The sequence below is a fragment of the Cladophialophora psammophila genome (genome assembly GCF_000585535.1).
Source record: "Cladophialophora psammophila CBS 110553 chromosome Unknown aczJe-supercont1.9, whole genome shotgun sequence".
In the NCBI taxonomy this organism is placed as follows: Eukaryota; Fungi; Ascomycota; class Eurotiomycetes; order Chaetothyriales; family Herpotrichiellaceae; genus Cladophialophora; species Cladophialophora psammophila.
The window spans coordinates 1248922-1261173 of NW_006912930.1; the positions used below are offsets into that span (position 1 = coordinate 1248922).

The 12252-nt window shown below is 50.2% G+C and overlaps 3 protein-coding genes across 3 annotated transcripts; 1 reads left to right on the forward strand and 2 right to left on the reverse strand.

Moving 5' to 3' along the window:
* Positions 1-1574: 1574 nt before the first annotated feature.
* On the reverse strand, positions 1575-4279 carry A1O5_06633 (uncharacterized protein; the record flags this gene model as incomplete). Its single annotated transcript, XM_007747225.1, has 14 exons — positions 1575-1734; positions 1849-1913; positions 2021-2061; positions 2239-2322; positions 2373-2402; positions 2512-2651; positions 2841-2970; positions 3077-3086; positions 3161-3212; positions 3284-3712; positions 3767-3957; positions 4014-4075; positions 4127-4154; positions 4214-4279. 14 exons carry the CDS (start codon positions 4277-4279, stop codon positions 1575-1577), a joined length of 1488 nt encoding a protein of 495 aa, XP_007745415.1.
* A 1001-nt stretch (positions 4280-5280) lies between these two features.
* A1O5_06634 (uncharacterized protein) lies at positions 5281-6645 on the reverse strand (the record flags this gene model as incomplete). The annotated part of the gene is made up of 3 exons (XM_007747226.1): positions 5281-5849; positions 5914-6076; positions 6154-6645. The coding sequence occupies 3 exons, from the start codon at positions 6643-6645 to the stop codon at positions 5281-5283; spliced, it is 1224 nt and encodes a 407-aa protein (XP_007745416.1).
* A 1807-nt stretch (positions 6646-8452) lies between these two features.
* A1O5_06635 (uncharacterized protein) lies at positions 8453-9316 on the forward strand (the record flags this gene model as incomplete). The annotated part of the gene is made up of 2 exons (XM_007747227.1): positions 8453-8772; positions 8833-9316. The coding sequence occupies 2 exons, from the start codon at positions 8453-8455 to the stop codon at positions 9314-9316; spliced, it is 804 nt and encodes a 267-aa protein (XP_007745417.1).
* Positions 9317-12252: the final 2936 nt, after the last annotated feature.

Sequence of the window (12252 nt, forward strand, 5' to 3'; positions counted from 1 at the left end):
AAACCCTCTTAATTTTACTCAGCTAGTGACAATGTGGTGACAGCGTAGTTTAGTGAGTGTACTGGCAGGTTAAGATAGTGTATGTCTCGCAGGCACCATCTTAAAAATCTTTAAACTACCCTCGATCACAGCTCCTGGGTCAGCAGCTCAATCAATCATTCCTGTCGGCTTGGGAGCTGAGTGCTAGAAGCCTAGCAAACAGCAAAGTCACTCCAGAATTGTACCATTTCTCGGGGAGAATTAAGTCAACCAAAGGTTGATTCTAGCATTGGCAATGTCATTGCATGGAGCATAGTGAACAACCAAACTCTGATGGGTAAGCGTGATATCGTTCCTCGTTTGTACGGCGTCGACTAGATCGCAATAGCAATAGTGGAGGTTCTTGCCAGTGTTGTTAGGTAAAGATCTCCAGCAACGCAATCTCAAGCAGCTTGGGACACTGACACCACCGAAGCGAGGAAGACCCCTACGGCGCGGACCTCCCTCCCTCGCCCCCATGCTCACTGGCTTTGCCAAGCGAGAGGAAGACCGGATGGCTGCAATCGAAGCCTATACGGCCAAGACTCTAATGTGGCGAAATGCCACACAGAGGGCGGATGCCCAATTTAACGTGTTCGTAACCACTGGTTGTGAGCAACTGGGCACATGTGCCGGCTAGATGGTAATGCAAAGTCTTCAAGGGAAAAGCTACCCTCAAACCAGCAAAGGCTGGTGGGCCAAGAAGGCCAAGGAAGAGGTCACGAACGCCTTCGAAGGGACCGATCACTGTCACTCTGACCGAGAAATGGTGGTGATGAGGGCAAGGAATTGGAAGAAGAACTCAGCGACGACCAAAGACAACGAAGAGGAAGAAAATGTGAGTAAAATCTGGCTACCTTGACAGCTTGGTACATTTTTTCCCCCCTTTTCGCGTCAATGGATAAGTTATCTGTTGCTGCCACCATTATCTCCGACATTCTGCCTGGCTGGGTGCACCGCCTGGCCAGACATGCGCAAACTGTTCCGTTTGCAGAATTGCTGTTCCATTCTCCACGATCGCAAGTGCCAAGGATAGGCAGCAGGACGACGACGATCGATCACGGATCAGAAGGTGGCGTCTTCTGCGTTAGGAAGTGCTCCTGCACACATAGAAACCGCACAGATATACTCGTTCCAGTAGAGAAAGACAAGAGAGCATAAGTTTTGAAAGTGGGGGTGGGGTTGATAGGTGGGGCTTGAGTGGGATGGGAGGGCTCGTTGACTAGCCAAATCGGGAAGGTAGATGTAACAAGGCTGGCGCAAGGCTGGCTGGAGGAATTCTGCTGCCACTTCTGCCAGCGTTGGCTTGAATCAATCATGGGAGTGGAAAAGGAGGTCAGTGACTTGCCCACTGAGCTATAAAGATTCTTCTTAGTTTGCTGGCTTCATAGTTTGCAATTTCGAAACATCCTCCGTGCCTCTTCCACTTCAGTGCTGAGCTCCTATACGTGACCAAAGCTCGATCACATCCCTGAAAACTCCCTCCTTTCAGGGTTATTAAAACCTCCCCTAAATTCAACGGCAGGTTCTTCTCTCTGGGAGCTGCCAAAGCTCCTTCACACCTTGGACTGTGCTGTAGTGGTGCTCTCCACTTGCACAGCACCAACCTTGTCTTCCATGACTGCAGTCTCGACCGCAAGATCATTCTCGGTCAGTAAGACGACCTTGTCACCAAAGGCGGCAGCAATCTCTTCGAGAGTCTTCTTCTTTGTTTCTCTGGAGATGTCGGAGCATGGTCAGCAAAGGAACCTGGCGGATTGAGGACTGGAGGCCGAGCTGGGCGCTTGGATTGTCCTGTGAGCAGAGAGTGTGAATTCTTTGAAGACTTACGGGAAGTAGAAATATGCCACCATGAGGAAGAAACACGAGCATCCGACGAAGACGTAGTAATAGTTCTAGACCCGGTGAAAGCAGAAAATCAGTTCCGTGTCCAAAACAAAAGGGGTGGAGAAGACCAGAGAACCGATCCCCTGTGTCCTGACAGAATCGATTGATCACTCACCTCTTTGATATTGGCGAACGCCGATGGCCCGGCCTCAGTAACTGTACAAATATGAAGATAACGCGGTCAGCTCGTGCATCCAAATCATTCCATTTCCATATCAACTGATCGGGATCCACGGCGGCTGCGGAATGTGTCGAGCTTCCGACTCCAGGCGACCTATCCCTCCTGACCCCATCTCTCACTGCTTCTGAGGAGAAAGTGAAAGCATGACTTACTCCCGACATTGACGATGAAATGCGATGCGGCTGCTAATCCCATGACTTTGGACCGCAAATTGATGGGGAGTACCTCTGAACCGTCTTTTCTGGTCAGTTTACATTCAGATAGATAAGGGTAAGCTACCACTGACACAACCATGTCGTTGAATTGAGAAGTCCGTCTGGGAGTGTTATAAACGTTAGCAAGAGGACGAAGTTGCAAGAAGTGGAAGATAGGGAGAGGGAGGTGGAAAAGGAGTTTGGGGGATGAGGGGCCCCGAAGGGACTCACAATAGGTCACAACAAACAAATAGATTCCCAGCACAGCGAAACCCTTGCCGACTTTGTTGTTTGTGTTTTGGAACTCGCGCTGCATGACGGCGGCGTATATCTCGATCACTATGATCCCGGAGAGGCCGGCGAGGATCATCCTGTGTGAAGAAAATCTTAGTAGAGGAAATTGGAGAAATGGGAAAGGCAAGGAGAATTTGGAAAGGATCATGAGTTAAGAATCATGAATAAGAGCAGGTAAAAGAGCAAAGGGATAATAGGAAGGCCTAGAGAAAGACATGAATGCTTGGATAAGTGGCAGGCAGGGCAGGGCAGGTTGTGGACCTTACTTTCGACGACCCCATTGATCAAGAACGTATCTCGTAGTAATCACATTCGAAGTGAACGCGAGAGTGCCATATATGGAGGCCAGGGCCAGGATCATGTGGCTGTTAATTCCGAGGGACTTGAACAGGATTGCTGGTGAGAAGTTGGAGTGTGAGCTGACTACGTTGTCGTGACAATCTTCAACTCTTCTCGGACAAAGAGAAGCGGGACGGGAAGCAGAAAGCAGGCGTGATCTTACTTTGGTAGTACTATATGTGGGTAAGAGAGTTAGCTTGAAGATGTCTCACACTTTTGGTGTGCTGAGGGTAAGGGGAAGAAATACCTGAATGACATTGACCCCTGTGAGACTTGTCATGGTTTGTACGGCAATAGAACTGCATCAAGCTGATCAGCCTCATTCACGCTGGGTTTCCGCGGGACCCAGAGAAGAGAAATAAATACATACGCAAGTGCTCTGTGCCTGAACAAGCGGAACACCTCCCGCAGACTTTTAATCTCTCTCTGCTGTTCAAACTCGATCTGCCGCCTCATGAGCACAAACTCCTCATGTACTTCATGGCTCGCAAGGTCTTTCCTAATCCTCATAAACTCGCGGCGTGCTTCGTCTATCTTACCGCTCCGGATCAGTTGACGAGGAGAATTCGGCATAAATGTCGCTAGGCCTATGAATAGTAAAATGCCGAACGGTATCTGAATTCCGAGAGGAAGGCGCCACTGGACGGCACCGTATGGTGCGTAGCTGCAGGCGAATCCGACCCAGTTCGAGGCCATGGTGCCCAAGGATATTCCGCAGCCTGAGATGCCACCGATAAGGCCACGGACGTCCGGGGCGGCGATTTCAGAGAGATAGATAGGTACGGTTGCGACCATCCCACTTCAGAACTGATCAGGTTTTGAGATATAGTCGCAGATGCTTGAAGATACTTACCCCACCGCAAACCCCGCGAGCGCGCGGCCTGCAAGGAACATGCCAATGTTGATAGAAGCAGTCTGAATAACAACGCCGATGGTAACAATCACGCACATCAACTGCAAGAAGCGAATTCGACCGAGTGCGTCGCCGATGAGTGTTTGGAATAAAGCTCCACCTGCCTCGCCAGCGATATATACAGAAACAACCTGTTATGATTTAGGAGATTGGAGAACGCAGGAAGGCCTTTGGAAGCGCAACATACGGCACCGGTCAAACCCTTTGATGGCTCACTCATGTAGTCGATCCAGCTTTGGTGTGCAATTGCTATAGCCTTGCATCAGTATCTCATTGCAATACCGCATCAAGTAGACTCACTCGTTGTAGCAATGCCAGTATCGAATCCCTATTTACGCTTCCAGTCAGCCTTGATCGATCACAAGCGGGGCAGGAAGGGAAACGTACAAACACAAACGTGCCAATGGCAGCAAAGGCCGAAATCCCAAGCGTATACCACAGTGTCCCCGTCATCTTGAGCCACGAGAAAGATTTCGATTAACTGAATGGCGATATTCCAAGGGAATGAGTAGACCAAGAGTGAAGACCACGCAGACGGTAGCGAGCGAAGGGTCGAGAGAAAAGGTCACGACAAAATAGAAATGATCAGCATCCCCATGTCTGAAGTGTTCATTTGCCGTCGGCATCTACACCGACGGAATGGTTTATCATTCCCCTCCCATTTGCCGAATGTTGTGGAGGAAAGACAACCCATCCATCAGACTCGGTTGAACGAGAAGCGAGGCCAAGAGACGATTGGCACGCTCCGAAGGTGTAAAAAAGGGTCTTTTCCCGCCTAAATATGAAGCAGCAAGAGTCAACTGGAGGAAAGCCTCCAGCTGGCGAGGCGCCACAAAGACACAAAGAGCTGCTGCAGAGGGCTAGAAACGGACGGCGTCTTGACCGGGCTTTCTCCGTTGTGCGACTGCAGAGAGAGTCATGTCCCTGGCAGACAATCTCTAGCAGGACTTACCATTGGCTACCATGAAACTGGGCTTGACTGGGGAAGTCCTGGAGTTTGTGGGGTGGCGGACATGTGGCTTATCACAAGTCGCGATGGGACGGACAGACAAGTAGAAAAATGGGGGTTTTGGTGAACAACAAAAGACCTAGGACCGTTGGAAGCCGACGAGGCGGAAAATCACCGCTTTCTCGGTGCAATGACGGAGCGACGAGGCGGCCAACAAACTCTCCCTCGGTAGGGTCAACCGGACGGACCAGTCAGCCTCGTTGATCATGTACCAGCACTTGAAATCAAATATCCGACACTCGTATCCAGACATATTCGTCGTAATCTTAATGTTCATCCCTTTCTTTTCCTTATCCGTGTTGAACCCGCTGGACCTTTTGTCTAACCCAGATTGTTGAAATGCTCTGGTGACAACAAAATGCTCCCATCAGCCGCCAAAATATGTGTATCAAATGCTGGTCAAGGAAAGGAACCCTTCACGCCCGCACACAAAGGCAAGAATTTCTCAGGGCTCGCCCCAAATCTCATCTGCAATCTGCCTGATCAACTTCAGCTTCTTCTCTTGGTCATCCTGGCTCAGCGGATAGCCGCTCTCATGGGTGCTGAACCCGCATTGCGGAGACACTCCAATTCTCTTGAGTGCCTCTTCCCTTGACTGATTCGACCCCTCGGCGACAAAGTCTGCCGCCTTGTAGATCCGCTGCTTCATTTCCTCTTTGTCTTCTAATTGCCTCAACTTCGTACTGATGCAGCCGATGATCACGTTCTTGTTCTTCGGCAAGTACCGCAAGGGTTCGAATCCGCCAGCACGTTCAGTGTCATATTCCAAGTAGAAGGTGTTGACATTGAGGTTTTGAAACAATTTGCTAGCGATGATGTCGTATGCTCCCTCTGCAAAATGTCGCCCACCGATGAAGTTCCCTCGGCACAAATGAACACCCGTGTGCATGTCAGGAGGGCATTTGGATATCGAGTCATTGTAGAGGTTGATGTAGGCGTCAAGAAGGTCGTCGACAGAGCCAATATTGTCGGGGTCTTGAGCCCAGCCGTCTCTGAATTGTTTAGAGCAGAAATCTTTATATGGAGGCTATGATCAGCGTCTATGTGGATAAGCGCGACAGACACGGAAGACACGTACATGCCAGATTCGGGTCGTCAAATTGCACATTCCTCAGACCGGCTTCGTAGAGAACCTCGAGTTCTCTCGAATACGCTCTGGCGACATCCGTAAAGTACTCGGCATCGTTCGCGTATGCTTCAGGCGTATATGCTCGGCCTTGTTTGTACCTCATGTGGAACCACTTCAAGAACGGGATCATCAGTTCACCAGAACCTTTCGACCAAGCGACGACTCCATGTACATGCTCAAAAGACTTACGGAGGGCGTAATCATAGTGAGCTTGATATTACCCCAGTCCTCCTTTGGAACAACGGCCTGGACTAAGCGTAGCTCGTGGAGATTCGACTGTGTGCCCGCATGTTTGATCTTGGCACCAGCAATCACACTGTCCCCAGGCATGACCTTTCGGTCCTTTTCGATCAAAGACACCACATCGGGATGATACAGGCGAAACATACTCGCTTCCGCATCCTGCAGGCGTTTAGTGCCCTCCAATTCGTCCCAAAACAATCCCCAAAAGCGAGTACGGTTGTATTCTCCCGACGTGACGGCTTTGAAGCCTAACGAGAGTTGCGTCTTGACGATCTGACCAACGGACTCCTTTTCGACCGCAGGAAGGCCTGCTTCCTCTGGGGAGATGTTTTTGTCTCGGATGGCGGCCCGGACATCGAGGAGTTTTTGAGGGCGAAGGAGTGATCCCATGTGCTCTGCCCGGAAAGGAGGCGCCCGATGTAATTTGGAGTCAGCCATACTTGTCGCGGAGGGGACGTATTACTTGAGTCTTGGACGAGAGACAAAATAATACAGAAATGAAAGTCTATGGTAAGCGCTGGTGGCGTCAGAGCAGAGTGTGAATCCTTCATAGGAGCCAAGCGCCCCGCCATTGCAGAGAATTTCCCCCGCAATTTCAAGCCCCACCTAAAAATTGTCTACATGGGAGAAGGGAAAGGCGCGCAGGGTGCAAGCCCCTGAATGCACGACGCGTGAAAAGGAAGCATTCTTAGAGAAGGAGTAGACTGAAGATGCCCTGTGTAAACTCACAAAGCTCCTGAAGAGGCAGTCGATCCATTTGTGCGTAACATGGTCGCAAAGTCCCTCGAGAAGGGAGACGAGTTCAAAACTCGCCGCTGTCACTCTGGCTGATGAGGAATATAAAAGGGGACTGGCAGTGGCTACACTAAACATCGCCGTTTAAAAGTTCCCAAAGCCCCTCTGACTGCCTATCATGTGCAGCAAATTGGGAAATATCCGGATGCAGGGTGAGGACAACCAGCCAAAAAAGATGAATGGCTGGAATGGTGTTAAGCCGCCTCAAGAGACGACCAGATCAAATATGGCAGGTGCGAAACTTGAAGGTGATGAATACCATGCACTGACTACCTCGTACCGAGTACTCCAACCCAGCCGTAATGAAGACGGCAAAACTCAGGGCTGGGCAACTAACCCATGTGACCAGTCTGAGGAGCGAACACCTGTTGCCAACACTGCATTTTTAGTCTACCTGATACTTAGGATATGAGTGAGATTAGAGCTGTGCCTTCGTCGGCGGAGAGATGCTCATCTGTCTTGCACCATTTAGGTGATGGTTGTTATTAACATTCGTCGCACCGAACTTGTAAACTGCCCTTTTAATAGTCTATACGTGAACAACCCAATATGCATCGTAGCCACACTGCATTCTGAGCCACCAGTTCACCCACACCTTGCCCACTTGCCCACCCCTGAGGCTCGTACGAATAGAGTTGAATATCCTGTCGATGACATAGTTCTGGCGGCCTTGGGCGTACACACTTCACCCCCAAGAAGATCCCTGTCCCATTCGGAACAAGATGGGGGATGTGCAAATTTCGCTTAAGCACTGGGATATGGATATCGAACCCTGTGCCTCGCCATTCCGTACAACAAAGAAACATCCCAAATCTTCAGCTCGAAAAGTAGAGTCGCTCATGCTAATTAACAGCGCCTATTGTCTGTCTTTCTTCCCAAACTCCTTTATCCGCCCAGGCGCATGGTCCCAAGTGGTCAAGAGCTCGTGCTAGGAGTTGCCGCTGGACGCCTTGGATGGCACGAGAATGAGGGTCGCTTTTTAGGTTCGCGACCAACACAAAAGATAGAGCCTTGAAACACCTGGTGAGCGAAAATCTCCTCCATCCTTCATCAAAACATCAAACCGCTTTTTGGCGATGATAGCACTTAGCCGCATCCTACTCCGTGTTGAGCCCCCCAAGGCACCGATCGAGGCGCCAAGTACCGAGTGGTTTGTTCACCGGATGTCCAATAGCTTTGCCTGGGACACAAGTCCAGCTCTCGACGGTAGGTTTTACCTTTGTTCGTAACTTGGCCTTGTGGGCACCCAAGGCGACTCACATCGGCCCTCTAACTTTTCGGGGCTCTTCCCAAATCTTTATGGCCGTCAGGGGGCGCTTCAAAGATCTCCTGTCTGATGCAATCACGGACCAGCTTTCAGCCGCTTGCCACTTTAACTACGTAGTTTGTACTCGGTAGCCTCTGGGTTGTTCATCCCTTCTCCGTCACCTTTGTCAATATATTATTCGCCATGGATGGATTACAAGTCGCCAATGCCTCGCAAGAGAAGCAAGCTGTGATCGTACGCCAGGGCCAGGCAGACAAATATACAAACTCGCAGGCATACACATACCCTGGGGCTGTTAGCGATCAGCTGGGAGGATCAGACTACCAAGCCTCCCCTCCGACGCCTTACAATCCGCCACTGGCCCGCGCCCCATCACGCTTACCATGCGGACTTTCAGTCTTAGCATATACGATTCTCGTCGCTGCCGTGACTCTGGCGATATGTGCCGCCGGGTTTGGAGGTGGGATTGGCGCGATCGCCGCAAGCAAAGACAAAACCTGCTCGTATGCTTCAGCCCTGTTGTCCCCCAAGCCGAGATGGGTTCAAAACTGACAAAGAATCAGAACAAACAACAATGACTCTCCGATCGGAGCGCAATCGCAAGCAACAACAACGATAACTAGAACGACGGGGATTACGGCTACCGCCACCAGCTCCACAGCCACATCTTCGCCCATAAATGGCCTCGTCAATGACTATACCCCTCTTCCCCCATCTACCGTCAACACCACTTCTCTCAACTGCACAACGGGAACGTCAGTTTACTCCGCCTCCGGCTCCCAGTTCCAACTGACCTGCGACAAAAACTACCCCGGTAACGACATCGTCTCCATCATCACCTACACATTAGATGTGTGCGTCGAAGCCTGTGCGAATATGAACGTTCTACAAGCCCAGACGGTATGTCACGGGGTCATGTACAACGCCAACTTAGCAATGATGGTGCAGAACGGAAATGGCAATTGTTGGTTGAAGACCGCGATGCAGAATCCCGTTGATGATGATTTCCCGCCTAGTGTGGGCGCAGCTCTGATTTCAAGTCCATGATGGGAATAGTGTGAGGTCTACGAGGTATGGGTGCTGCATTTACCCGACGGTTGATTTTGTTGCTTTGAAACTTGGGTGGAATTATCAGAGACTGGGGATCAGTGCAGCACAGAAGAAATCACGCACGAGAGGATGAACTGTGGAAATGAAACAGCAACGACAATCACGACGACTGCAGGTGCCATGAAGCGAGGAATGGGGCGGGTTCTATTTATCCCGGGTTATGCCCAGCACCTGATTTTGAAGAAGTGGCCAGCGATGAGGCATATAGACATGGTCTCGTTTGCCCCCGAACATTCTGTCAATGTACAAATACACCAGGACTTGTACACTGACTTGCAAGCCTCGCAGCGTTGGGTCATCCGAGCAAGTTGAACCGCAGATCCACTCGCCCAGGGGATCAATTCACATTTCACTCCCGACCTTTCTTTCCCATTCTCGCTCTTCTCGTCGAGTCCACGACTGCTATTTTTGAAGTTCGTGCCAAGGGCAGTCTACCCTATTATGGAATACAGGATCTCCTCAGGTGACAGCCTGCATACCGTCTTGGTTGGCCAGACCAATAACAGATCGATTGGCACGGCCCGCGCCCACGCTGATGCCTTTTAAAGACGCTCATGCCACACTTGCACGACCTAAAGGAGATGCGGCTGTCCAAATACGAGGTTTTCTCCCTTCTGCAATCTGTTGCCACCCTGTGAAGCTCAGAGAAGCCTGGAGAGAGGGCAAAATGTGGCAAGCCCACGAAATCTCATCCTGTCATCGCATATGTGAAGGAGTGTCAGGAGGCTTGTCTACAAGTAGCGCTCACAGAACCAGGACGAAGTGGAATGATGAAATTCAGCTCCTTTTAAGCTCGATATCTCTTAACTTAACTTTGACCTCAGCTCAGGGCCTGCACCCTAGTCTCCCGTCCTCTCATGTTTAGTGGAACTACAGTGCGGGTCGTCTCGGTGTCCAATCTCTTGATCATGGATAAATTGGCCATCCTATTGCTCTATCTCCTACTCTACATACAATTCACTTTGATTCACGCTTCCGGGGAATGGCACAAGGTTCGAACCTGGTCCTTTTCCGAAACAAGCTTTCAAACTCTTTTGCTCACTCAATGTATAGGAAGGTGTCTTCCGCCGAGACCTGAACTGGACAACGCAAGCCTTCCAAAGGCACTGCAACAACATCGACTACGGCGCCGGTCTCGACTTTTCCGAATGCTGCCGCATCCAAAGTGGTCCAAACTGGCAGTCCTGCAACAACGTCGGAGCTGCCACCTTCACTGACTCCAAAATTCTCTGCTACAGTGTCGTCGACGGGCACGACTGCTGCGCCGACAGCAGCGTGTGCGACACTGGCCTCGCCTGTTCGGGCGGAACGTGCAGCCAGACTTCGGATTCGGTCACTGTCTGCGAGGACGGATGTGTTTCTTATCTTGGGAGAGGATGTAGTGGTGGGACTTGTGCCCTCGCGTCCGACGCAACAGAAAGTGCGCCCACTGTTGCGACAGCTACGGGTAGCTTTAGTCTCGGTACGAACATTGAAACGGCGACTAACTCCGCGGGTGCACCGACGTCGAGCCCGACAGGCGCCCGTCATAAAGACGGTCTCACGACGGGAGCGGAAGTCGCTACAATTGTTGCCTGTGTGTTGGGTGTTCCCACATTTATAGGCGCTTGCTATGCATTTTGGCGTTGGCACCACCGTTGACTTCGGCTTCGGCCTTCCACTCCCACAAGACACGGATATTTATTGTAGAAGCAATAGTATATCGATGACGGCGAACATATCAAATTTACACTTGCAATCGGTTGCTTCCTTGGTGCTCACGTATATGCCTGTGAGCATTTCGACGTCAAGTCAAATCCTGAAAGCCGTGCCCATGGACATCCAGGATTTGGATACTAGTTTCTCACAAAGTGAGGAAGTAGGAAGGCCCATTGTGCTTGAATAAGGCTAAATTATTGCAATTAAGGCTTGTGGTGGCCCGGGCAATTCATCAGCTGTTACTCATGCGTCTTGAGTGATAAACTCGAAGGGGGTTTCTCGAAGTCAATACCTGCGGGGAATATGAATTATTTTAGTGGGCTTTGAGGCCCTAGATTTCCATAAATTATCGTAGATATTCAAATTCTACGTTCTCCAAGAGCATGGTACGAAGTCATCTACAACAAGAACGCGTAATTCTTTTTCGAGAAAGTAGGCTTTCAGACAATGCATTAGTCGAGGGATAAATAAAATCTCCACATGCCCTGAGCGCACAGTCCGAAGTTAACTTCTACATGAAGATGTTTTCTTTTTCCGAGAAGGTAGTGTCTCCGGCCATAGGTCAGGATTCTCCTACAGCCTTGACATGCTCAAAAAGCACAGTTCGGAACAGATTCCCGCAAAAGTACATGCATTATTTTTCCGAGAAAGATGCCTCTCGGGTCTTAGGTCCATAGACAAATTACGCATCAACATCCACCCCGCGGCATTTTCCAATTTTCAACAGCCACCTCCATTTATGACTTCTTCCACCACCGCTTTTCGGGGGCGAGGTACGGAAAAGCTCCCTTCCTCTTGTATATACATACTATATACCTCGCAAGCATCTTCAAAAGCAAAACAGACAGTCCTACCCTTATACACAGGATTGTTCCTTGTACATCCAGACACAGTTTCTCACCTCCCAGGAAGCCACATTGAACGGAAGTTCACCTGTGCGTACTCCGCAGTTCGGGTATAAAGCGAGCTTTAGGGGAACGATCTCGCACTTATCATTCTCATACACCAACCAACGCACGTATCTTGCTCTTTCATCAAATAGCGAAGTCAACTTTGATCCGTACTTTCTAAAGTAATTGAGGATAATTCGCGAACCATCGACCGCCAAAGCTCGCCTCATTTCTGGTGTGAGCTGAGCATCCGGCAGTGTGGGTTCACGATCTTTCACCCTTTGA